The sequence below is a fragment of the Nuphar pumila genome, chromosome 8, assembly GCF_984573655.1.
Source record: "Nuphar pumila chromosome 8, dmNupPumi1.hap1.1, whole genome shotgun sequence".
Classification (NCBI taxonomy): Eukaryota; Viridiplantae; Streptophyta; class Magnoliopsida; order Nymphaeales; family Nymphaeaceae; genus Nuphar; species Nuphar pumila.
In genome coordinates this window covers 10,118,609-10,144,870 of record NC_143256.1, presented here as the reverse complement: position 1 = coordinate 10,144,870, position 26,262 = coordinate 10,118,609, and the positions used below count along the sequence as shown (strand labels likewise).

The 26,262-nt window shown below is 37.1% G+C and overlaps 1 protein-coding gene and 1 pseudogene across 3 annotated transcripts; one reads left to right on the top strand and one right to left on the bottom strand.

The window, feature by feature from the left end:
• Window positions 1-10,301: 10,301 nt before the first annotated feature.
• LOC149829587 (uncharacterized) lies at window positions 10,302-13,359 on the bottom strand. 2 transcript variants are annotated; one of them, XM_090015590.1, is made up of 2 exons: window positions 12,719-13,359; window positions 10,302-10,391 (listed from the first exon to the last, which is right to left on the bottom strand). In XM_090015590.1, the coding sequence occupies exon 1, from the start codon at window positions 13,343-13,345 to the stop codon at window positions 12,740-12,742; it is 606 nt and encodes a 201-aa protein (XP_089871716.1). In that variant the 5' UTR covers window positions 13,346-13,359; the 3' UTR covers window positions 10,302-10,391; window positions 12,719-12,739. The 2 variants fall into 2 exon arrangements, with proteins under 2 accessions (XP_089871716.1, XP_089871715.1); XM_090015589.1 differs by lacking the exon at window positions 10,302-10,391 and adding an exon at window positions 12,261-12,361.
• Window positions 13,360-21,081: 7,722 nt separating this feature from the next.
• LOC149829586 (uncharacterized) lies at window positions 21,082-22,256 on the top strand (annotated as a pseudogene). The gene has a single exon (XR_016433725.1). The product of XR_016433725.1 is annotated as an uncharacterized LOC149829586 (transcript).
• Window positions 22,257-26,262: the final 4,006 nt, after the last annotated feature.

The window sequence follows — 26,262 nt, the reverse complement described above, 5'->3', positions numbered from 1 at the left end:
AAAGTAGCTTGTCGTAATATTGTGAGTGCGTGCAATGAATTGCGACCCCCAAAAGATAGTGTCTCTATGTGCGAAGACAATGCACGACTGCTAACATCTCACGCTCATGTACAGTGTATTGACGTTCGACATCGTTTAGTTTTCGGCTCTTAAATGCAATATCCTTCTTGGAACAACACCCCTCCGATTGTGAAGTCAGATGCATCCGTTTGCACTTCAAACAGTTGTTGACAATCGGTCAACCTTTTGCGGGCTATTTTTTATTAGTTTTTAGGCAAAAAGTAGTCGCATAATTCCCTCTTGAGGTCCTCTCAAGAGACTATGGCGACCAACCCACATCAAACATCATCTAAGCAACGTCTCCACCAAAGAGTTGTTTCATTCGCAAAGTACATTATTGTGGTGTATAGTCTATCTGTGTCTCCATCTATTTTCGCAGCTTCCAGAAATTGATCCCTTTTATAAATAAAATTCTCGAGATTCCTCAAGTCTCAAGTGCCCTTATACTTTGCAGGCTCAGGTAGCCTGTAACATGGCATATCCACATGCGTTGCAACACCACCAGCTGGGGCAGTCCTCAACTGTCGCTCCAACTGATCATTCTTATGTCGGACAACATCAAATTCAGCAGTCATGATGTTGAACTGACCAAGCAAATCATCCAACTTGGTGGCAAGGTCATCTACCGAATTTTCAAATCTAGTAGCAAGACTTTCCACATAGTCTTTCACCCCCTCTACCGTCGTATTGATCTCTATGTTGAGATCCATAAAAACTACACAAGTCCCATTAACCAACTTCTCTACATTGGTCATTGTCTTAGTCAACTTGGCAATATTATGCGAGATGGCTGACACCCGATCATCAACCATGAAGTCTTCTTTAGCAGAAATCATACTGCTTGAAGGAGTCATGACATTCTTCTTTAGAGCCATTGCCAATCCCAATCCCAATGTCGACAAGGCTCTGATACCAACTTGTCACGAGCTTAGAAGCGAAGGCCTCCACGATATAGCTTTGGGTAATCACAAACACGAAAAGTAGGCCTTTTAAGCGCACAATCAACTCACAACACACGTGCAGAAGCGAAAGCAAGAGTACGCACATGCACAATTACAAAGAGAACAAGGAGGCAAGGATGCATAAAGCTTCTTTTATAGATACTTGAAAGCAAAATACATAAAGAAGGGGGAGAGAGTGGCCCAATACACAGGGTTCTTAAGTTGTAAGGCCTTTTGGGAACACTCGAGAGTGCCAAAGCGGTATATACATTAGAAACAAAAAGGTGAAAACATGGTGCTCCTCATTAATTAAAAAACATAGTTAGAAGCCCACAACTAAGCAACTTATCAGCTTCCATGTTTTCAGCTACATATTGGTCATATATCATTATTTTCTAATAATTACTTAAAATCAATACAAAAAATTAAAATATTTGCTTCTTTTTTCAAGTAAAAATTATCCAATACTTCGCAATAGAGTTTGGCTACTTCATAAATGAAATAAGATATGATATCAACTATGATTTAGCCATATATCTGTTTGGAAAATATCTAATTTCCACAATCAAGCACAATTTGATGGAGAATTTACGTGAAAACAATAAAAAAAATTGATAAATATAGGCAAGAAGCATACATTTTTTTCTTTTAAATATCATAGATTTCTCAATAATATTTTTTGGCAGCTATATATAACCGATGTCGGTATGGTTCATACCTACACATTTTATCACCACTTCATCCTTTATCCATAATCAATGAAAAATCTTAAATAGAATTTTCTTTTAAGGAAAACATTCATTTTAGTGGCATAAAAGCCAAAATTGACAACACTTACATAGGGGACGAGGTGTCGCCCTAATGCCAAGCATGAAGCAATACGAATGAAAAAAGCTAAAACAGACCAAAAATTATGTTCATCTTCATGGGTGTCCAAACCATGGTTACCAGTCAAGGAAGCAGGAGCGGGAAGCGTGGCACTTTCAAAATTTTAGGAAGCGGAAAGCGTGAGACGATTTAAAAGTGAATCAAAAATTGTCTCGGAAGCGACCTTGGAAGCGAGGGGGAAAGCAAAAAAAAAATAATAAAAATACAAAAAAAAAGAAGGGAAGTGCGGGGGAAGCGTGCTTTCCATAAATGGGAAGCATGTTTCCCATAAATGGGAAGCGTGTTTCCCATAAAAAGAAAACATGCTTCACGTAAATGGGAAGCACATTTCCTAGTGCATTTCGAAAGTACGATGTTTTATGCTTCCAAAATGCGCTTTGGGGAAGCACACTTCCCCATTAGGCTAGGCGCTTTCGGTAACTCTGGTCCAAACCATGGGAGATCGATCCAGTTCAAATGGGATTCAACCCATTTGAGCTTGCATCTTTGCCTTAGTTCACATTGTATCATGTCAAGGATGACCCCCATTTGTTTGAAATGTCTATTAAAGGTCCTTTCGTTCATTTCTAACCAAATTGTCTTCCACACTATAAAAAACCAGCAGCAGCCCACAAAGATCCATTTGATGCCTTTTCGATGAAAACCGTGTGCCAAATGTAAATCCTTATGGTTGATTGCAATCAGACTATCAGACTCCCGCATGCTGATTGCCTTGTTGTGTCCCTTATAAATTTGTAAACGTTGAATAGATGGTTTGTTGTCACTTTGCTTGAACCACACATCCTACATTTACTTGCAAGATGAAAACCCTTTGGTTTAAAAAATAAACCTATTTTAACTTTGTCCTGAAAATTTAACCATGGCAATGTAGATCTTTATGTTGGAAGACCCTCTCCCCAAAGAGTCTCTTTATAAAGGTAGCATGGTGCTCTATAACAAGACTTCACCGAAAACCTCTCGTCTTAGAATAACTTCCATATGATCTCATCTTCACGATCCTGAATAGCTAATTGGGAGGTGAGAGAAAGGAAAGATTGATGCTCACAAAGTGCCGCTGGTGATGGAGGCCATCGAAAATTAAAGCCCCAACCCTCTTGATCTGACCACATTATGGCAACTGACTGATTTGTTCTAGCCACCACAAGAAATAGGTCCAGGAAGCGGACCCTCAAGACGTGGTTCTTCACCCAAGCATCCCACAAAAAACTCGTAGAACCACCATCACCAAAATCCACCTTGGTGAATTTCAGGAAAACCTATTATGTATAAAAAGAATGTATCTCATTTAGTAACTCGATTTTCACCCATGAACTATTTGTGTCAATTGATTAGTTCGATCTTGTTAAGATCCTATAAATCAATTGAAACCCCAGATTCCTATTAGAACCATGATGATTCAACAAAGAACAAAACAGAACCAAAAAGTTCTTTTAGTAGGAACCCTTTCGTTTGATCATCATGTCGTTATTCTCAAATCAAAGAGTGAATACGTCAGATGGAATAATTTCTTAGATGTATTACAATATTTCCAAGGATTGAGACGACTTTTTACTGGTCACATTAATTTTCTGACTTATGATATCTGGACCCTTAACTACCAAAGAGTTGTAAATATTAGGCATCTTCCCCGGGAGAAAAGCTACATCCAGTACCCTATTTCATTTACTTTGTCTTTTTTATTTATTTAGTTTTTTTATATAATTAATTATATATTAATATGAATTTATTATTATGTTTGATGCTCATGAAAGCAATGCCTCCTTGCATAATATAGATCATTCTTTCTTTTAGTTGCTCAATCTCTGTTTGATTGATCAATGTGTGATATTCTGAATCCTCATTATTAATGGAATCAAAATTCTCTCTAAATTGACCAGAAAATCCTTTCACTTAGCTAGAACCCGTTACTTGAACGAAAATAGATCTTGTGGAATCCTATTGAATATTTGATTATACATTTCGTACCTTACTAAAAAGTTGATCATTGTTTACCAACCACATATTCTCTAACCAAATCAAATTCTCTCTCGATACTTTCCTCAAAAAATCTGATTCGTGATAATTCTTCCTCCAACTAAGGTAGAGATCTTGGTGGAATTGCCACACATGAAATTGAGCACAATTTTTCAAAAAAACATCTCACTTGTTTCTCGAGAACAGTTGGGAAACATGTTCAATATCATTTGATGCTCAGCCCACCAATTTTTGTGGGCAATGAGACCGTTTTGCCAATTCACCAAACTGCGTGAGGTTCCCTCCTTTCTACCAGCCCATATTTAGAAAGCTTTTTGCAATCTTTTTACCGTATTTTGTGGCATCACAAAAACTATCATAAGATGTGCCATCGTGGCCAGTATGTGTTTTACCAATGTGATCCTAACTGCAAATGATAAGAGTTTGGATGACCACATATCTAATCCTCCGTATATTGTAATAGAAGCTGAATTTGTGATCGTTCCTACCATAGTTAGCAAAACTCTCTTTAAAACACGTTCTTTGCTATAAAACTTTGAAATTGAAAAAAACAATTGAAACTGTCTTTTTCAAAAAAAAAAATTTGTTTTGAGAGAAGCATTTATAACAGGAAAACTTAAAATACTTTTCAAAATAACTCAATTACAGATCTAATTGGATCGGACGTTGGGTTCGAATCATAATGATTCTTGAATTTGAATCTCACTGATGTTGTATCCTAACTTGTTTTTCATAAGAAAATCTTATATATGTCTGTTTCCTTGACCCCATTTTATAAACTTAAAACCAAATTAAACCCATACATATTGTTTGCATATCTTTTTGCGACACGTTCTTTTAACGACGTTTTTCTCAGCCATCTTTTTTAATGTGAGAGACCTTTCAAATAATGTATTTAATATTTGATGATTAGTACTTACTTCCCTTACCTAGAATTCCGAAAGTGGTCCGATTAAGTAGCAATATTTTATTATTTTCTACAAATTCAGATTTCCAACTTTGTGGGTATAGCTGCATGGTCCAATGGTCAAGTCAAAAAACACAAACTTAAGGGTTGAAATAACAAGATGGTTCGTGAATCAACAACTAGGGGCGCGGTCTAAGAATCTAGATGGTTCTATCTATACATAGAGAAGATAGCTCATACTCGTGACTCTCTGTGATAAATATCGCGAGATTTATAAAAAATCTAGCCAATATATCGCGAGAAATTGCCTGAAAGTTTAAAAGGCAATTTCTCTCGATATTTTTAAACCATGACATATCGTGATATTTATATTTTTAAAAGATATTTATCATGAAAACACCAGAGATTTTTTTTTAAATGTGTTTTATTTATATTTTCTTATAAAATTTTTTTTATATTTTTTATTCTCAAGATTTTGCCGAAAAAAATGCGAGATTTATGAAAAATTTCAAAATCTCCCGAGAATTTTGCCGTTTTTAACTTTTGTCACTATGCTCTTGCTTCACAAAAGCGCTTTTCTTGCTGGGGAAATGGCTTCTCCTTCACGTCGCTACATCAGAGCCAAAATGTCGCTTCTTCCCACAGTATTCCTCTAGCTTCAGCTCAATATGTTCAATTACGAAAGCAGCAAAGTGAGTACATTCATCTAGTCAGTGGCGTAGCTAGGATTCATGTGAGGGAGGGGGGGGGCAAACAGGGGTGTAGAAAAAAAAAACTGGTTTGATAGTTGGGGGGTTGGGGGCAATGCCCCCGAAAAAAAATTGAGATAAAATAAAAAATGGCTACAATTATTAATAAAAATCTATTTCATATGGACAAATCAAACTATTTGCTGCAGTCAGGGCTGGGCTAGGACTGGGCTTTTACAAAAAAAAAAATTAACTGTTTTGGGAGGCAGGACTGGGCTACAGCCCAGTCCTGCCCACCCCCTAGCTCCGCCTATGCATCTAGTTCAATAGTGTATGGTTGCTACCAACGGCAGCTACGCTGGTCTGGTAGGAGCAGCTAGTGCACTGTCATCTGTGTTGGACGTTGCAAGTTCAAATCCCAATGGTATCGTTGTATAACTGGTAGGGGTCTGCCTAACCCACTTTTCAAAAAAAAAAATAGTGTACGGCTTTGATTGGTGGACTTCGTAATGGCTTGGGTGTCGGTGACGCCACGGTCCACCCAGGGTTTACCAGTAGGGAAGCGGCCGGCACATTAAGTGACCGGGTTCTCAGTGAGGGTTCCTCATCTTAAAAAAAAAGTTTACATGCTAGATAGTCTACGCTTTAATCCAGAATGATCAATTGGCATGGTACCATTTTGAACTTTGTTGATGTGCAACATGTATACATTGTTTATGTGGGAGAGAGGCAACATGAAGATCCATGAGATGCAAGACAACCTGCTTGGAAGGTAAGCACTTGATGTACATTTCTATAGGGAATGGAAGAGGAGAAAGAAATTTGCTATTGAAATCTCGTGTGCTTTGAGTTGCAGTAGAGAAGCAGCTCTTGGTTCAATCATATACAGTTACAAGCACAGTTTTTCAGGTTTTGCAGCAAAGCTTACAGAATCAATACTGCTCTGCTGTCACACGGACGGATGAGATCAGATGATCCAAAAGGATCCCATCCTTTGACATAGGATACAAAGGATCCTGTGTTGATCCTGGCAGTCCAGCAGATGCATCCTGACGGCTAGGATCAGTCAGAATGTGGACCAATCCTAGCTGTTCGCTGGATGCCTAGGATTGAATGTAGGATAAAAATTCATCCTATGTCAAATGATTGGATCTGTACTCCCTCTCTCTTTGTCGATGATCACATGGAGTTGCCAGCAATGACCAACTGAAAACAAGGGAGAGAGAGGGAAGCTTACGTGCCATTAGCACCTGTAAGCAGCATATAGGGCTGATAAACCAGCCAAACAAACCTAACATGCCATGTTGGGGCTTGGCTTGTTTGCCAATAGACTGAGCTTGTGATTCGGCTAGTGTTCATGTTTAGCTGAGCTGAGCTCAAGTTCGGCTCATCCCTGAATGAGGCTGGCCGAACATAAGCGGACTCCTTTAAAGAAAATTCATATTATTTATATATGAAATATATATTTTCTATATATTACACTCAAAATATATATTTTACGTCATACTTTGTGACAAATTTGATTTGTTCTCCCAAATGCTTCACAAATTTTGAAATTTGCCCAATGTCCAATTTCCTAGGTTCTTACCTTTTTAGATCCTTTTTACCCTTAGCATCGGATCTCTCAATTTTTGTGCATTACATCGCAACGCTCTTCAAATCTCACTAAAAACAAAATTCACACGATATTTCATCAAAATCATGAATTTTGCACAAATAGTATGAATATCATAACACTGCTTATAGAAATTCCTTGCAAATTTTGTCAAGAATTTAGCGTTGATGATTGCTAGTCTTCCTTTCTATACGGAATTCATAAAAAGTTTGCAAAATTTATGGACTTTCGCATGTGATCAACTTATAGTGATGCAAAATTTTGTTTTAACGTACAAATTTACACACATACATACATATATATAGGCGATTAGAGTATAAATTTTGTCAAGAGTTTCACGTGGTTGCAAAAGTTTACTTTCAATGCAAAATTCATGAAAAGTTTGCAAAATTGACTTTCACATGTTGTCGACTTTAAGTGCGAGATTTTATTTTAGTGTATGAATTTACCTATATATATAGGCGTTTAGAGTATGAATTTCATCAAGAGTTTCACATTCGTGGTTGAGAAATTCCTGAAATGTTTGCAAAAAATAGCGAAGTTTCATATGAGGTGGTGCAAAATTTCTTTTCAGCATGAGAATTCCGCAAGCATTAAAAGTGATGTTTAAATTCTTAAAACCTTTTATGTGCAATCCAGGGTTATTTTCGTATAACCTAAGGTTTTTATAATTTTCAACACCCCAAAACTCTTTCAGCCGGCAAAATCTTTGGTGACTATTTTTGGCAAATATTTTCAATGAAACACAAATCAGTGGTACTTCATCGATGACTATTTCAGCCAATCATTTTTTTTTTCAATAAGGTCATTTTTCACTAGTGAATCATTTTGTTTTTAAACTTTCAGTAAGATCTTTTTTCACATATTGGTTAAAGAATGGATAAAAAATTTGTTTTTCTTATTGGTCAACTTTTTGTTAAAGAATTGTTATACCATTTAGTGTTTTGTCCACAATCGTTATAGGATGAGAGAGAGAGAGAGATAAAAATATGACAAAACATTGGCATGGGTACTTGCATAATTTTAAGTTATCTTTACATGTATATTATCCATTGTAATCCATTGTTTTTGTTTGTTTCTCACATTTGCATATGAGTGTCCTTTTGTCATTGTGTTTTCCTTAATCATTGATATGCCTCTATCCTTGATTTGGTTATACTTGAAAACATCATTCGTTTGTCACTTTGTTTCTCTTGCATGTGAGTGGTGAGTTTTTTTAGAAGTTTGAATATTGTTTGTCATGTATTTTCGGTAGACTATTTTACATTTCTGGTATTGTATAAATTTCTTATTTTGAGTATTGTAATATGACACCAAAAAAGAAAAAAACATACATCCTACTATACATTTAAAAGTACTTCAAACATACAACTTAAAATACTTGATGACTTGTATGCATCTAAAACATACAATAAGCTTACCCTCTGTGTAGAGAGGGAACTTGCTCCGTGACAAAAATATAGGTGCCAGATGTAATGCATAAAAAAGGCACCCTCACCAAGCTAAACCATAAAATTCTTATGCAACAACCTGACATTGCTGCTCAAATATTTGATTTCTTAGCAGCATGGGCAGGCAACGTTCCTTACCAGTTTGAATCTTGAACCTCAATGGCATGCCCTCATTTATCTGGAATAGCAACAATGCTCAAGTCTCTGCATCCTAATTGGAGTCATGCAGCCCTTAAATCTGCCATAGTCACTACAGGTTTGATCTCAGCCTTGGCTGGTTTCACTCTAAGTGCGTCTATCACTGTTGTGCTAATATTGCATCCATTACTTTTCTAGCCACTACGACCTATCGATATGGTGAAGTGATCAAAGCCTCGCAAACCTGAAGACCCTTTTGATTATGGAGGTGGCCATCTTGACCCCAACAGAGCAGCAGATCCAGGACTAATATATGATATGGGCATTGCAGACAATGTTCAGTTCCTCTGTTCTATAGGCTATAGCAATTCTACCATCAACAGAGTAGCGGGTGTTGCAACATCTTGGGAATTAAGCAGCTCTCTTGACCTCAATCTCCATTTCCAATCTCAAGAAAACTACCACTAAAAACACTTACAAATGTTGGCCCAGTTAACTCTACCTACAAAGCCATGGTAGAGACTTCTCCTGACGTGAAATTGAGAATGAAACATTCCATCCTATACTTTTATGAGTCCGTTAAGTCTGCAACTTTCAGAGAGATATTCTCACCTCTCCATGCAATACAAGGTGATTTATCTCCTAGCTTTGAGGTCTATCAAGTGATAATTTAATAAAATTTTCAGGAGCTATTGCCTTTGCCTACGTTGTATTGTGTCTGAGACCTGTGTGTGTGTGATGATAGAAGGCTGGATATGGGTAACGTCATGCTTGAGCTACACTGGATTTGACTTTTGAATAGTGGACGTTCCTTCAAAAGAAAAATAGTGGGTGTGGATCCAGATCCAAGACCACTTGGGATCTGACATTGGAGTTCAGAATCCAGAACTACTTGGGGCACCAGATCTGCTAAAAATGGGTAAAATCTATTTGTGTTCAGGTGGAACAAGGTAAAACGGGTTGGGTTAGATCCAGTTCCAACCTGGTTCTGACCATATTCGATTATTTGGTTCCAAGCCCAACCAGGTCTAAATGTCTAATTGTATTTGTTCAGAATCCAAGCCTGATTTGAGCACATACTATGTGAAGCAGTAATATGGATTGGATCCAGTTCAGGCATCCGTTTGAAACACTGTCCCATCTTTATCTTCAGACAACTGTTCCTAGAAGAGGGGTTTAAATCAAAGAATGAAAGTAATTAGGCCCATTTGAACGTTGAGAAATAAAAACTTTACTTTCCTAATAGTATATCGAGGTAAGTAAACTTTAATATCGTTTTCTCTTCATACAAGTTAGTTTAATTTATAGGAGATAAAATGAAAACATAAGCGACCAAATTGCATGGAAGGGACAACTAAAATAAGAATGTGGGACTAGTTAGAGTCGCACTATCTTAATTGAGATAAAATAAATACGGAGAAACAGAGAGAACCATCTTACTGTGACTAATAGGTTGGAAATGCCCAACTCTTAAGATTAAGATAAAATTAAAAGACGACCTCTTATATATAATCTGCAATTTCAAAGTGCATAAATATCTCTGTAAAAATTAAACTAAAGAAGTATTGTTTTTCAAAATTCTTCTAAATCAAATAGGATTTGCACCAGACCTTCCTTCGAACAACCAAGGATATTGACCACTTCAAGATGGATAGTGGACACAAACTTCCCCATCACTTGAAGCTCTTTTTCAATTATAAGCACCAGCTTAGAACACATCAGTGCAGGCTGCATATTTAGAGGTTCTTTCCATGAGAATGATCTTGAATTTAGTATTTATATAATGAAAAAAAAATACTTGGCAAAACATGAAGAAGAATATCCAAAAACATCCAAAAAAATATGAATGTATATCTTGTGTAGGTGATAATGTTAAAAAATTCAATAAACCACCATATAAGAGGATAAAAAGGTGAATATGAAAGTTATTTACCTAAACGGGCAACAGTAAATTCGATTAGAAAGGCAGAATGTGACAGGGTTCTCTCAATTACAGTTTGTCAAGATCTTTTGGCACCTTAAGCTAAATCTATAGTGAGTCGTTCTATCCTAGAAAGTTGGGTAGATTCAAACAGAAAGTATAGAAACAACTTGGAATTGTAAGAAAACCATTCCTTCTAAACTAGATAACAAGTTCCCTTTGATGTTATGAGAACAATTTCCATTCAGGGCAGACATGGAGAAATTAGAGCATCTTTTACTTGATCAATGATGAAGGAAAAATCATCGGATAAGTGTTTTGTAATGTGAATGCATATTGAAATTACCAACCCAATGTATAGCCTAATATCTTTTGTTCGACCCTTAATGATGGAGATGGCATTGAATAATAGTGTTGCCAATGTGAATCCCCAACCTGGTGGGGAGCCTAGTATCCTCTTACATGTATTGCATCTCACCACTACTTCATGGTTTACCTTCATGCTACATGGGTGAACATGGTCCAGAAATACAATGATTTTCACAAGGCAGTGGGTATGAAGCACATGGTTAAACAATCAAATATCAAAAGCAACAGTTCCATGTAAAGATGTATTTAAAATGGCATAATGGTTCCATTCAAAGTTATGATTTTTCTTCTGGTTTAGTCAATAAACCTAGCTGCATGGGCCATGTCAGACTGGACGGATCACTTGGATTAAACTTCACATCAACTCTAGAATCACCAAGCAGATGCAACTCTGCCACAAGCAGCAGAACCTGAATGGGATCCCCCCACTCTCTCATTATCCTTTTGACATATATATGACAACTTCTCTGGTATGTCAATCATGATATCTTCAGAAAACACATACATTACAGATGAAAATGTGGAGAAATTAGGATAGAAACTAAATAAATAGGACGATTATGGAATGGCTTATAACCAACCATGCACCTTGACAAATGTTAGGAGCACTCAGTAAACGTTTTGACAGAAGAAGAGGTTGATCACCATGTTTTTTGAGTGGAATGTTAAATTAACTATATTTTAGTGCTTAAAAAAAAACCACCAGCAGTACATGCACATCATACAAACTGACCAAAAACTACACTATACAAAAGCAACAACAGCCCTATGGCTACATTTCTAATAACCAAGGTCAAAAACTCAAGATTCAAGTTCATGTAAAAAGAAAGAACCAGCAACCTCACTTATGGAGCACAAACATCTCCAGGTATCTGGAATTTTATTATTTTTAAGTCAGGATGCTAGGGCGAAGTAGTCATCAATTATCAAGTGCATAGGCAGAGAAACAAGGGTCCCCAATCTCATGCCATCAAATTCAGAATACATAATCTTATGTTTTTTCTTTAAAATTTATGAATTTGCCCAATGATATCAGTAGTCCATATGCTTATTCCAACAATGAAATTTCTGCAACAGATCTACTAATGCCATTAGCCTCCAAATTTTCATAGTCGCTCACTAACATTTTCCACATTGTTAAAACTGCAGTGCAACAAAAAAAAAATTGATAGAACTCTCATTCTGTTACGATGCAGACTTTTGGAATACATACCAAAGCACGAAGAAAAAATTGATTAACAATAATAGCACTGATACACGGCTTTTAGGGAGAAAACAACAGAATCTTAACAACATAGTGCATACATCAACAATCAACCCGAAAATGCATCATTGACATGATAATTATCACATACCGGTGCTTGAGCAAGCTCTTTCTTAACAACCAAACACTGTACAGCTTTTGGACCTAATAAAAAAGATAGCATACTTCAAATCATGCATATTCCAAATAGGTACATACAATGGAATTTCAGTTTGCACGACAATCAATTTTAACCACCCATAAAATTTTTGATCAGGCGATATGGCAGATTATAAACATGTCAGAAAAGTAGCAAAATGATCTGAACAGAGATCTCAACTTGATTTCAATTGCCCAAGCTCAAAAGCTGTGAATAAACCTCTGTTCAGATATACAAGCATGCCTATCGTTTAGTTTTGATAATTATAATATACTTGTATCGACTAAAAGGGGTAAACATCCATGTCTAATCCTTGAATTAATCACCGTAAATCCAAAATTCATTGCAATGAATTTCCTTACTTGTATGACACAATAGAAATGTCATGATCCTTTGCCACTTAGAAGCTTGAAATCCTGTCTAGCTTCTCTGGCGCCGTCCTCTTCGCCATCAATCTGGGAAGAGAAGGGAGGCTCCTCATGATCTTTCCTGAAGCTCAATGTCCTCTTCTTTCTGAAAATACTATCTGATGCAGCTACATTCCAATTAGAACTTTGGCTCCTGTCCCGAATTCTCCAATCATTTCCTTTTCTGAGGATCATCTTCTGCGATTTCCATCCAGGACAGCTCGAATCGATCACTGTTACTTCTGTGCACGAATACGAATCCAAAACTGCAACAGGAATATTCGCACTCTCTTCCCCTTTCTCGTCCACCTTCAGATCGTTCTTCACACATTTCCTTCTCAACCGGAGATGAACACTATCCAATTCCACTGGTACCTTCTGCTTCGTTCCCGAAACGCTGTTCTGAGGAGACGCTGCGGCCGAGCCAGAGATATTCGCGGCATTGTCGTTCTCCAGATTCGCTGAGCTTGAGATCGTGCACATTCTAGGGTTTATCTGCTTCCTGAACCTCCTCCTCTCCTCCATAGCTCTCGATCTCCGCGGATCCCCCATATTGAAGAGCTCTGCCACCATGCCGCTCATGATCGCGAACCAGTCCTCCTTCTCTCGGCCAATCGACGCCGTCGCCTTCTTAATGTTCACGCGAACCTTCGGGCTCCCTCCGGCGCTGCCGGGACGAGCTGAAGCGCCGGACCGACCGTCGGCGGAAGGTTCGACCTGGCCGGGAGACGGTGTATTGGTGTCGAGAAACGCTTCCAAACCGAACTCATTTCCGACCGGAAAACCCTTGGAGGTCCGGAGCCTGTCTAGCCAATTCAGGCCAGATTTGCAACTCGAGATCGAGCAGACCATCGCGCGATCGTAAGGGGAAGGGCGAGATAGCGTTTCAGAAGGTTCGAGTTCAGCAGCTCCACATTGCGAAGGTGGAAAAGGGAATCGGAAAGAAGACGAAGAAGAAAAAGGCCAGGAAGAGACAAACACTTGTCCGTTCGTTTGTATATATTATATATATATATATATATATATAAAGCTAGTGTTTAACTTTTATATTGATTGATCACTGTATAATTTTCAAGCAAGTGATAAAAAAAAGAGAGCAACTAAGTCACCATTGATGATAGCAGTTGGATTCAAAATGATAGATATTTATGCCAACAAATAAATTTTATTATTTTACAATAAAAAAATATAATAGATGTTGATACGCAGAAAATTTGGATTATGTTTTGCATTTAATAAAAGTGGTGCTGACTATTTAAATGGAATTATTAGCTTTATCAGTTTTGCTCAGTGATCCCACTTGCAAGAGAGCATGTTGATGTATGTGATGATGACATAAATGTTATGGATGAATTGATATATGATCTATTTGAAATACACAATTCTCATGGTGATGGAATAGATGAGCCTATTGAAAGTCAAAGCTCAGAAGCTAATGCATTTCAAATTGCAGTGTGATGCTGCAAAAGAACTATATCTCGGATGTGTTAGATTTACAAACTTGTCATTTATTATTTGCCTATTTTATATAAAATGTCTTAATGTCTAAAGTGATAAATCGTTTGATATGCTGCTCAACTTATTGAAAGAGACATTCCCTGAAGGAGTACAATTGCCATAGCCATATCATGACATGAAGATAGCAGTTGAAAATTTTGGTCTTAGTTATGAAAAATAAATGCATGTCCTCACAATTGCATGCTATATTGAAAAGAATCTGCTAGAAAAGAGGTATGTGATGTTTGTAAGGCATCAAGATGGAAAGAAGTTGAAGGTCAATCAAATAGTATGTCATCTTTATCTTGTAAGAAACTAAAAAAATTTCATGCAAAACCTTGTACCAAGATTGAAGAGGTTGTTTATATCATCCAACATTGCTGCTCAAATGAGATGGCACCATGAAGGTCTCACCAAAGGTGGTGTTCTAATGCATCCTATAAATTCATTAGCTTGGAAATATTTTGATACATTGCATCCATCTTTTATTACAGATAGTCGCAATGTGAGACTCAGGTCAACCAGTGATGGTTTTAATCATTTTTGAACTTTGAGTACATCATGTAGCATATGACAAGCTGTTATAGTTGCATATAATATGCCACCGTTGATATGCATGAAGCAACCATATAACATGCTTACAATGCTTATATATGGACCAATTTCTCTTGGGGTACTTAAAGTAGATCTTTATCTTCAACCGCTTAATGAAAAACAAAAGACATTATGGAATAATAGTGTGAAAATCTACAATGCATCAACAAAAGAGTATTTTCAATTGCATGAGCTTCATTGTGGATTATAAATGATTTTTCTGCATATATAGACCTATTAAGACGAAGCACTAAAGGAAAATTAGCGTATCTTGTATGTCATAAAGATACATTCTTGTAGGATAAAATGAATGTCATGAGATCTAAATTGCCTAAGGGAGTTATAGATTTTTCATCTCACAACAATATCCTTTATCATGTTATTGGAGAGGATAGGTTTGGGTGAGTTCATAATTATGACATGGGTGTTAAAGCAGCTGAGTTCTTAGCTCCAACCCCTACTCGAACATAATTAGTGCAATAGAATGTAGAATACAAAGAAAATATCCATGAGCTGAAAGAAAGAGTGCATGAGTTGGAATCCAATAGGGGGAGAGTAGGAATCTCAAGCTCAAGAATTGATGCAATACTTAAGGACAAGCCAAGCAACTGCTTCACACCAATCTTAGGTCATTTTCAATTATATTTTAATATAGTTTCTATATCAAGGTTAATTTATTCATTCTACTTTGAATGATTCATTAATGTCTAGTTTCAATAATTAGGTTATGGAGTGAATGCATTTTGGACATATAAAACTTGTTTTTTTTAATCTTGTTTTGTGTAGCCAAACATGAACAGATTTTTTATAAGCTTTGTGTGTATGAATATTGTTAGTGAACTTTTGATTCTTATGAGTTTGTGTTTTTTTGAAAACTTGGTGCTTTTGGGCCATTTGTCTAAGACTTGGACTTTGGTTCAAATAGAACCGAGTGTTAGACAACTAAGTCTTGACCTGCATTGCATGGTTATCTACTAAGTTTGAAAAGATTTGTAAAAATATGACATTGATCTGATTGTTATTTTCTCTATTTGTTATTAGCACTATCGGTAATCATTTTCTTGTTTTTATGTTATTAGAAATTGTTGTTTGTGTATTTCTATTAAGGTAAGATTATATTGGGTGCTTATATAGTTATTGAGTGCTTTAAGGTATTTAGATTTGACTTGCTGAAGATATAGTGGAGGTTGCAATGTAAAATGCAAATGAAAAGGCGACTGAGCTGAAAGAAAATTTGGATTGCATCATAGCAGAATAGAGAACTTCTGAGGATAAGATTAAGCAACTAAAGCATGAACTTGAAGTACAGTTGGATTCAGAACAAAAGCAACTAGAGATAAGTAGCCATTGTCTCTAACTTTCTTGTATTTTTTGTTTTTTGCCAGTATGGCAGTATCAATATACTAATCCTAGAATATACCATCCAAATAAAATTCCTTAAATTTGTTGGCATGTGCAGAAAAATACTTTCTAGAGTGATATTTGTGGCAACTTCATTGGGAGGATGTTGAGATACTCTCTCTTTCATGTTTCTGGTTAATTATATTCATGAGAGGCCTCATAGAGTTTTAAGCTTTTCTCTGGACATCTATCCTGGTTGTCCCAAATCTTATCCAATGCTCAGATAAGTCTCCAAGAGTTGAAATTTTGTACCAATGATGTCTCTTGGCATTTCTCATCCTTAAGTTCCATGCCCGTATCTCTATGCTCTGTGATACTTAGTGAAAGTGTGAAACCAGTTCACCAAAAGTTAACCATTGCAACAGGCTTCTTCATCATTTTCATACTATTTACTTAAGCAATGAGAGAACCAATTTGGTACTCATATTCATCTTGTGAGATTTCTTTTAGATTTAGAGATGTTGAGTTCACTCCTAGAAAACTTGTTTCTATTTCTAAACTTGCATGATGTGCAGGATGCAGTTGAGGACCGGTTCCTGAACTCTGATGAGGAATCACCTCCTATTACAATAATTATTGTTGATGGAATAGAAGTTGTAACAATCAAAGTATAACTTCACTACTTATTGCAATTAACATCTAAATTGTTTCCCTTTTTATGATGTTAATGTCCTTAATGATCAACCTGTGATGTTTTCTGGCTTTTCCTTTATCATGTACGTAGTTGTTCAAATTTAAGATCAGTCTTATGCTTATTTATTTGGATGCACATTGTATTTCATTTTTCCCTTAAGTGTTTCTTATTCATGTTACATTCTTTTTTAATTCAGAGGTTGAAGACTCATGTGAAGAAGAAAGACCTCAATGTTGAATGGGTGTAAAATTGACCCTTTCTATTTTAGAACCCATCATGCAATCTTTATGTCTTTAATTGCTATTATCTTTATGTGTTTGTCATGCTTGACACTACCAATCACAATTTTTTCTCTAGATTTGGTCTTTATTTTGTTTTTTTTATCTTAATATAGTTCTCATTTGGTTGTTACTTTTCATATGAAGGATGAATTCTATGAATTTTGACACCCTAAATAGATGGGTGCCTGCAGAAATTGGAAAACATGCTTTTCTTTGGTATGAAGTTATGAACCAAATTATCATTTGAATATATGACTATTCTATGATCTTGCCTAGGACTATTAAAATCTAGAGTTTAATCTTAGTTTCTTCACTTTTCCTTTCTAAAGTAGCAAAAATATCTAGTTACAATGATATATATATATATACTACACGAGATAGTGAAATGTTCCCATTGGTCTATAAGCTATATGAAACAGTTTCTTCATGATCCGTTGTTTTTATAAGCGTGCACTTTTCCTGATTAATAATGCTTCATGTGTCAAACCAAGCGACTGACTTATAATTATATTATTTTATATGTTTTACATTTGAATAAGCAATGGTGTGTACAAGAGACCTTGGAGCTGAGTTCCCTATTGAAGAGGTTCCTTTATTATAGGTAAGCTTTACTTTTCAGTTTTCATTTTGTTGTAGCATCTGAGGCTAAACATAGAAGTACTTGATCTTTTCTTCTTCAATTCCTATTTCTTCCATCTGATAAATTGTTGATTAACTGATGTTGATTAATATATTTCTTATGCTTGTTTTTTAGTTTCTTATGAATAGGAATGCTTACTTTGTGTCTTAGGTTTGGTGGTAGGCAGATACATGCAAAAGAAGATGATGGTTCAGTCAATCATGCAAAGATTTGTGATTTTGATGTAAGATTAGATCAATTCAGTGTAGAACTTGAAGCTGAATAGCTGATTGAACACTACATGAGTTTTATAAAGACATGGTGCCATCCCAACCAGTGAGCTGTTCATGCCCATTCATTTTTGGTCCTCTTGTAATGTGTCATTAATGTTTACAAATCTCTTTTATTAGCATAGGAGTGTGCCAGGACCTTATGATGGACATTCGTTTTTGTTTAACAACATACATTTTTTATTCTTGAGTTGATAGATTGTTCGAAGCTTGGCATTATATGTAATTGTACATTGGAAATTTTTTCCCATTCAATGATATGTAATTTTTTCCCATTCAATATAATTGTAAAATATGAAAATTTGCGCGATATTAATCTTTGTATATATATTGTGACAGAAGTTAAATATGAAAAAAATTTGTTTCACCTAGTTCACTGGTGCTGAATTTTCACAATGAAACACATTTTCACTGGCGATGTCTTTACAACAACAACAACAACAACAACAACAACAACTACGCCTTCATCCCAAAACAATTGGGGTCAGCGATATGAACTGGCGATGTCTTTGCACAAGTAAAAATAGTTGGTTGGCATTGTATTTGCGCTAGTAAAAAATGGTCACTAGCACAAATTCAATGCTAGTTAAACATTTTCAATGGCGTTGAATTTATGCGAGTGAAAAGTTTCTACTGGCGCTTAAGTTACGCCAATAAAACTAGTTTCACTATCTCTCACTTTGAGCCAGTAAAAAACAGCTTCATTGGTTCAAGCTTTGAGCCAGTGAAAAGAATTTTCAATGGCGAATATAAATTGCACCAGTAAAACCTTTACTAGTGAGGCTTTTACTGGTGCATCTACTAGCGCAATGATTGCACCAGTAAAAGTCAAACGTCTTGTAGTGTCTACTGATATTCGCAAATATCTGCTCACATCAAGCCTAATCTAGGACCCAAATCCCCTATCTCACACCCATTTGGAGGTCGAACCAAGTTGAACTGCTGCTCTTGCTCTCAGGCTCGTCAAACATAGAAAGGGATACCTAAGCTCGATGTGAGATTTGGTTATTCTAATATTTTATTTTATTTATTTACATATTTCTTAAAGTTTTGATAGTCATAATGTTTATAGACTTTTGATGTTTTTGTGTTCTTCTTCAAGTTTTAGTCGTTTTGACCATCAAACTCATATTTTTTGTAGGTTTGCACCCGAAGTACACACTTTTGTAACGTTGTCGCCCTAAAAAATAAAGATTGAAGGTCCTTGGTCCGGCTGATCTCTGCTCAATGAAGGAAGAAAGGTACCAGATCTTAAAGAACAACCCCCACATCTTAAGCTTAGATTCAGGTTTTGGATCTATTTTCTTTTAACTGTATTTTTTGTGAAAATCTTATCATTTTTTTTAAACCTGAGAGGGATCTATAGGATGGATATCATGGTGGGACTGTTTGACATGAAGATCCAAGTTTTGGGGTTTTGGCACTGTGAGGTTAGTAGCTTCAATTTTTTTTTAGATTTTTGGATTTTGGATCCACCTAGGATCCAAATCTCATTTTTTTGTGTTTTATCTTTCCCAACATTGTCAGATTGACAAGGTCATGTCTCCCTTACCGTGAGTCACTTTCTAAACTTCTAGGACTTGTTGAAAAGCAAAAGATCGATTCTTCGATTATCATATTTAGCATATTTTTAGATTATACATCCATAGTCTCTCAAAATGCATTCAAACAAAACAAAATCCCTTTTGTAATTGTTTCTTGCATAAAGTTTTTTGTTCTAAGACTAATATCTCTGCCATCTAATGACAAAAATTTGCATTCTTACATTAGTTGAAAATATGAGAAATAGAGTTGAAACTTTATAATTTTTTCCCATAACCCAAAACCCTTCTAAGGTTCTCATCTTTTAGTTAAAAATCATAACCAAAAAAATATTTTGCAGAATTCGATAGTCGATCAATCTGCCTTTTAAGAGAGTTTCTCTCCAACCATTTATCAGATCAAGATGATCTTAATGGCATCGAAAAGATAACATCTTGACCTTCTTCAATAAACTTTTTTGTTTTCTCAAAATTTTAGTTCAAGTGTTTAGAAAATAGAGTAGATTAGACAGAATATGCATAATATCACTTGTTCATCACCTATTTTAGGAGGATTCTCAGGCTTGTATCTCAGTGCTCGTTCATTGGTTTTCATAGAGTAAAATACCATTGGAAGGATCTTTTAGTTTAGAATCTTTTTTCTATTTTACGTTTTCCTAGATTCCGTTATTTTTTAGGTAAAAATTGGTAGAAAAGTCTGTTATTGGTCTGCAACTTAGCAATTTTTTTTTTTGTTAAAACCCTTTTAATTGGATCAGTTCTTAGATTTGTGTTTCGGAGCCCCGGTTCCTAAACCCATGTATGCATCTCATCTGATGTTAATTGTTGTGTTTGGATTTGGGTAGATCTTTTGAATAAGGTTTCATTCGGATTGATTATATGACCTGTTTTCTATTTTCTCATGACAAAATGTTTTCTCATAAAACTAGTGTTTTTCTTGTATGATTTTTTTCTGTTTTCACATGTAGAACCCTAGGTAGATTGGGTGTTTACTTTTTTTGTTTTAGTTTTAGGCAAAATTAACTTAGAAACCTTTCTTGGAAAATCACATCTTAGATTTTCCTAAAAATTGTGAATCTCATGTCGAAAACAATCAATACCTACGAGGGTAATAAGGAAACCAAGATCACAATATAAACCAAGATTTTTTTATTTTTTTTGCTGGATTTGCAAGATACCGAATTTGAAAAGACAAAAAAAAAACAAAAAATAAGCATGAAACAATACATAGAAAGATCACAACCGCAACCACGGAACCGTCAGAGCTTATTTTTAAAATGCACTTCCAGGTCAAGTTATCATTTTCATTTTATAAATACTTTCGGACGATAGTCCGACAAAAAAAACTAATTTCGGTACACCTGAAAAAACTTTAACATTTATTCTAATTCACACCCTTCAACAGATTGCGGGTTCTAAAAGACCCTCAAGAGTCCAGTGCTTCCCCCGCTCAACACCCAATAACCCGAAAAACCCTAGCTTTGTTTCCCCTAAAACCCTAGCGAACCAGTTTGACCACCATAAGCGAGAGAGAGAGAGAGAGAGAGAGAGAGAGAGAGAGAGAGAGAGAGAGAGGAAGAGGGAGCGAAAATGTCGATGTCGAAGGGCTCGAAGATGCTGCAATTCATAAACTACAGGATGAGGGTGACGATCCAGGACGGCCGGCAGCTCGTGGGGAAGTTCATGGCCTTCGACCGCCACATGAATCTCGTACTGGGCGACTGCGAGGAATTCCGTCGCCTCCCCCCTGTCAAGGGCAAGAAGGAGGAACGCGAGGACCGCCGCACCCTCGGCCTCGTCCTCCTCCGTGGCGAGGAGGTCATCTCCATGACCGTCGAGGGCCCTCCCCCGCCGGAGGAGTCCCGCGCCAAGGGCGTCGTCGCCGGTGCCGGCCCCGGTATCGGCCGCGCCGCTGGCCGCGGCATCCCCACCGGGCCCCTCATCCAGGCCCAGCCCGGCCTCGCTGGCCCCATCCGCGGCGTCGGCGGCCCGACCCCCGGCATGATGCAGCCCCAGATCTCACGACCTCCTATCGCGCAAGTCTCTGCCCCGCCGATGTCTTACCCACCACCTGCCGCCCCTCCTGGTATGCGGATGCCCGGCCTCCCTGGCCAGCCGCCCCCCTTCCCCCGACCACCGATGCCACAGTACGCGACTAGGCCCGGGATGCCTCCGCCAATGCAGGGAGGTGGGCCGGGGATGCCGCCTCCTCCGCAGCCGTTTGGCATGCGGCCAATGGGTCCGCCCCCTATGCAAGGGATGAGGGGCCCTCCGCCTCCTATGCGTCCGGGAATGGCACCTCCTCCTCCTCGTCCTGGGATGCCTCCTCCTCCTGGAGGGCCTGTTCCAGTGTATGGGCCGCCTCGGCCGGGTGTACCCCCTCCGCCTCCTAACCAGCAGCAATGAGGGATCGGATAACAGATCTTGGTGTTCTACTCTTCTCCCGTGGTGATCTGTATAGGAACGAAGGCCGTGTTTTCCGATGGAGGGGTTTGATTGTTACCGCTTTATTTTACTTTTTCTGGATGTGTATTTCGAACGAACTCGATGCTTGATGTGACTGTGCTGCATTGCTCTCTCTCTCTCAAACAAGTGTGGACCAATTTTTGAAATATGGTATCTTATTTAGTTCATGGTGATATTAGAACTTCTCGTCTATATTGATCCCTGGTTCTTCTGATTGTCCTCCATTACTTTCATATTCTAACATCTAGAACTCTTTGATTGCTGATCAGAGATTGAGCTTTGTGTATATCATTTTTCAGTAATTTTATGTGCTTATATTCTTTGGTGGCGCTCTTGATTTTCATTATTCATTAGCTTACTTGTTGAAATGGAGTATAATTACAAGGCTTGTTGCCATTGATTGGTGGTGTTTTGATGGTTTGCTGGGTAGGACCTAAGAACATAATGGAAGTAGGACATATGGTTGGTTCTTCTAGTTCGGTTGCTCTGGTTCCCTGTAACTATACAGGCCCAGAGTTGCTCATATCTATCCAAAACCTACATTTTTATTCATCTCAGATCAAAACATGGTTCATTTGGCTATATTTCTATGTAGGAAGAAATCTGAAAAGGAATTGTGAAAAAAGTATTTATGGGCAGTTGCCAAACCTGAAGAAGATGATGACCACTTAATGAAGTTAAACATCGGAAGCATTCATAATCTTCAGATCTGTTTATATATTATTAATATTATTGACACAGCTTTAAAGCTGAAACTGTCAAATTCTAAATATTGAAATCACTCGGTCTGAACTTCAGAAAAGCTTCTCAAATTTAATCTTTTATTGGTTATGCGAGTAAGAGAGGCTGTTATGCAGTATTGCAATACAACTCTCTGTTCAAGATTCCTCCAAAACTTTTGATACTTGATCTTTGACCTTATACATTAGGGCCAAAAGATGATTGTTCTATTTGTATCAATGTTGTGAATAGCGTTGGGCCGTAGTGAGGCGTGATACCCGCTGATGAAGCGAGGCGTAAGGTGTAAGCTTCACAAAAAATATTAAAATATTGACCAAAGGGAGAAGAAAAACAGAAGATCGGCAGAAGAAGAAGAAGGAGGAGGAGGGAGGAGGAGCGCACTTCATTAGCATGCCTCAAGGCAAAAAAAGCCTAGCCTCGCCTCGCCTCGAGGTGCGCTTTTCACAACACTGATTTGTATAACTTTTACTGGGCATCCTTGTGATTGATTAAGATAACTTGGTTGAGGACATCAGTGAAGATTGGCTAAGCACTTTGCTGCAGAGAGAAGTCATATCTTGGACAAAATAATTTAGGTATTTGATGCTATCTTAGTCTACTTGTTTTGGGGTTGTTATTTCTGTATTTTGTAATTTTTCCTCATTGCTCATGGTTGAGTAGGAGAAACAAATCTTTCATTGTTTCTCTCATACTGAAATTGAATTGTATGTTTTGTGTGCGACCAATGTAATCATGAGAAAAGGTGAGCTTGAAAATGAAGCGAAAAAATAAGGCATAATGGATTTTAGAGTTTGGAAAAATGTGAAAGTGTGAGAATTGTTAGTGCCCAAAGTCTCTGGTGTTGGTAAATGAACTAGTTTATATAGAATTAAAGATTGCATGGTTTTTCTTATGGTTCTCACACAAGATCTTATTCTTAGTTTCTGCTTTTATGGTATTGTAAGGTAACGAGAAGTCTGTTGCAAAATGCTTTACTAAGTTGTCTTTATGATAGGGTGACTTTCATTATGTTAGTGCAGGGAGTGTGAGTTTCATTTTCACTCACATAGTAGCATATGAAAAAAAGAATTACTTCCACTTTTTATTGCACTAAATAGCTAACCAGATTAGGAAGCAAAAGGGGTAGTGGGATGGGAATCTGAAGCAGGAAGTGATGATTTTAAAATGGTTTGGCAAGCGAGGAACAAGAGGGGAGAGACAAGGATTACCCTTTGAAAAGCAAAATATGATTTGTAACAAACTTATGGAAAAGTAAAGAAAAGGAAAACTATTATTTAATGCACATATCATAATGTAAAAGTTATTCTAAGAAATCCTAGCTCACTTTACTGAAAAAATTAAAATAAACATGCAACATTCAGAAACAATAGTTGTGCATGTAATATTTTACACAAGAATGACATTTATGAATAGTAAGCTTACTTTATATATCAGAGTATTAAACGTTTGAAAAAAAATATGCAACAATTAACACATACTGCAATGCCTATCAAGTATTACCAAATCTAAAAAAGCCTTTATAAGGTGTGGGTGATATATATTGGTAAACAGAAAGAAATCATAGAATAATTACTTCAAGAATTCCAATTTTCTTAATCTCTAGAATTGCATTTCTTGAGTATGAAGAATCAAGATTTTTGACCACTTCCTGCTCATTTTAGAAGTGGGGCCTCCTGCTGCCTATGAAGTGGGTGGGATTCCCACTCTAAGTGCTACCTGTAACTATTTCTCGATTATGAGGAATCAAGATTTTTACCACTTCCTGCTCATTTTAGAAGTGGGGGCTTCCTACTGCCTATGAAGTGGTATTCCTACTCTAAGTGCTACCTATAACTATTCCTACACCATCATGTGCAATGTCCACACTTCTTTCACTGGTTTCTTGTCCATGCAAATGAACAAATTTTCAGCGTTGATGTTACCTGGGAAAGGACAGTAGAAGACCTTGTCTTACTAGCGATTATGCGTTTGTTGTTTCATTTCCTATAGTGTTTGGCATGCAGGCTTGGTGCATGACCTCTTCCATCTTCTTGGAGTGTTGGTTACAATGAATCGAGATGGAGGGATATGTTATTATTGCATTGAGACTGGAAGTATGAAATATGATTTTCTTAAAGGAAGGTCTAATCTACATACACGACCACCTCTGTTTACATGATCTTCTAGTAGCCATGTAATAGCATGTTAGCAGTTCTTAATTTCTTTGTTTAGGTGCAACTGCACTGTCTTTCACTCTGCCTCACATATCATTGTTAACCACATATTCTTCATTGGCTTTTGGATTTTGATGCTTTCCACATGACTGATTGCAGTGGATATGGTCTGCTAGATGTATTTGTATTGTTGATGACATTTTTCTGAGATTTAGAAATATTACATATACTAATCATAAATCTTTCGGTGATATTTGTATTCTTATGTGAGGATTCCTAAACTTGCATTTAGTTTTCTGTCATTTTTTCGAAGCTCAGTTCTGCCTCCATATCTTTCGCGCAAATTGCTAGCTTTAGCTGTCACCTACATTGGAATGCGCCCCTTTGCTAGAGAACATGATAGAGAATCTTTGGACCTTATTGAGAACGAGAATTCAAAGAAAATTTAATTGTGAATGGCTAGGTACCTATCTTTGGTGGCTGGGAACTCTCTTATCATCTGCCCTCTGTAGGCAATTCACATATTTCACCTCCATGTTCCCCTCATTGGAGAGGAGGCATTCTTAAAAGGGTCCAAACATGTAGAGACCTAGTCTTGGTTAGGTGGGTTTAAAAGAAAGGTAAAAAGTGGTCCACCATTTGGATATGGTGTCTTTTGACTACATGGTGGGAGGTTTCAATTTTTGAAACAGAGTGACTTTTGAACAATCATAGGAAGATGACTGCCTACAGTAATACTTATGTTGTCGCAAACAGTAATACTTATGTTGTCGCAACAGCGGATGCTTACACAAGTTGAGATTAAGTGGCCTAGGATGGACAAAGGTTGGATTGGATCTTGTGCAGTGAGGACCATCTTCTCACTGCACAACTGATTTCACTTTGTTCGTGTTTGCTGATTGTGGACCTTTACTTCTGTTTGGGGGTGATTCCTTGCAAGATCTATTTTTTCAATCTTTTGTTATATTACAAAAATGATCCCATCAGTTTCTTGAACTTCTGGCCGCTAGTGTACTGTTTTTTACTGTCATAAATATTTGGTATAGGATCTTTCGATAGATAAACAAATATTAGATCTGTGTCACATGGCAGGGCAAAGAGGACAAAACACATCATTGTTGTGTAATTTTCCATTAAGAATAATATAGAAAGGGACATGACTCAGGTTAAGTTGGGAAAACCCCTGTGACACAGAATTAGATCAGATAATGCCTATGTAACACAGACTCTTCTAACAGGGCACTGCACCCGCGTCGCACCTGCACCCAGGTGGGTGCGACAC

Excerpts from the sequence above, each read along its gene's own strand:
- LOC149829587 (XM_090015590.1), bottom strand. The coding sequence starts at position 13,345 with ATGAGCGGCATGGTGGCAGAGCTCTTCAATATGGGGGATCCGCGGAGA.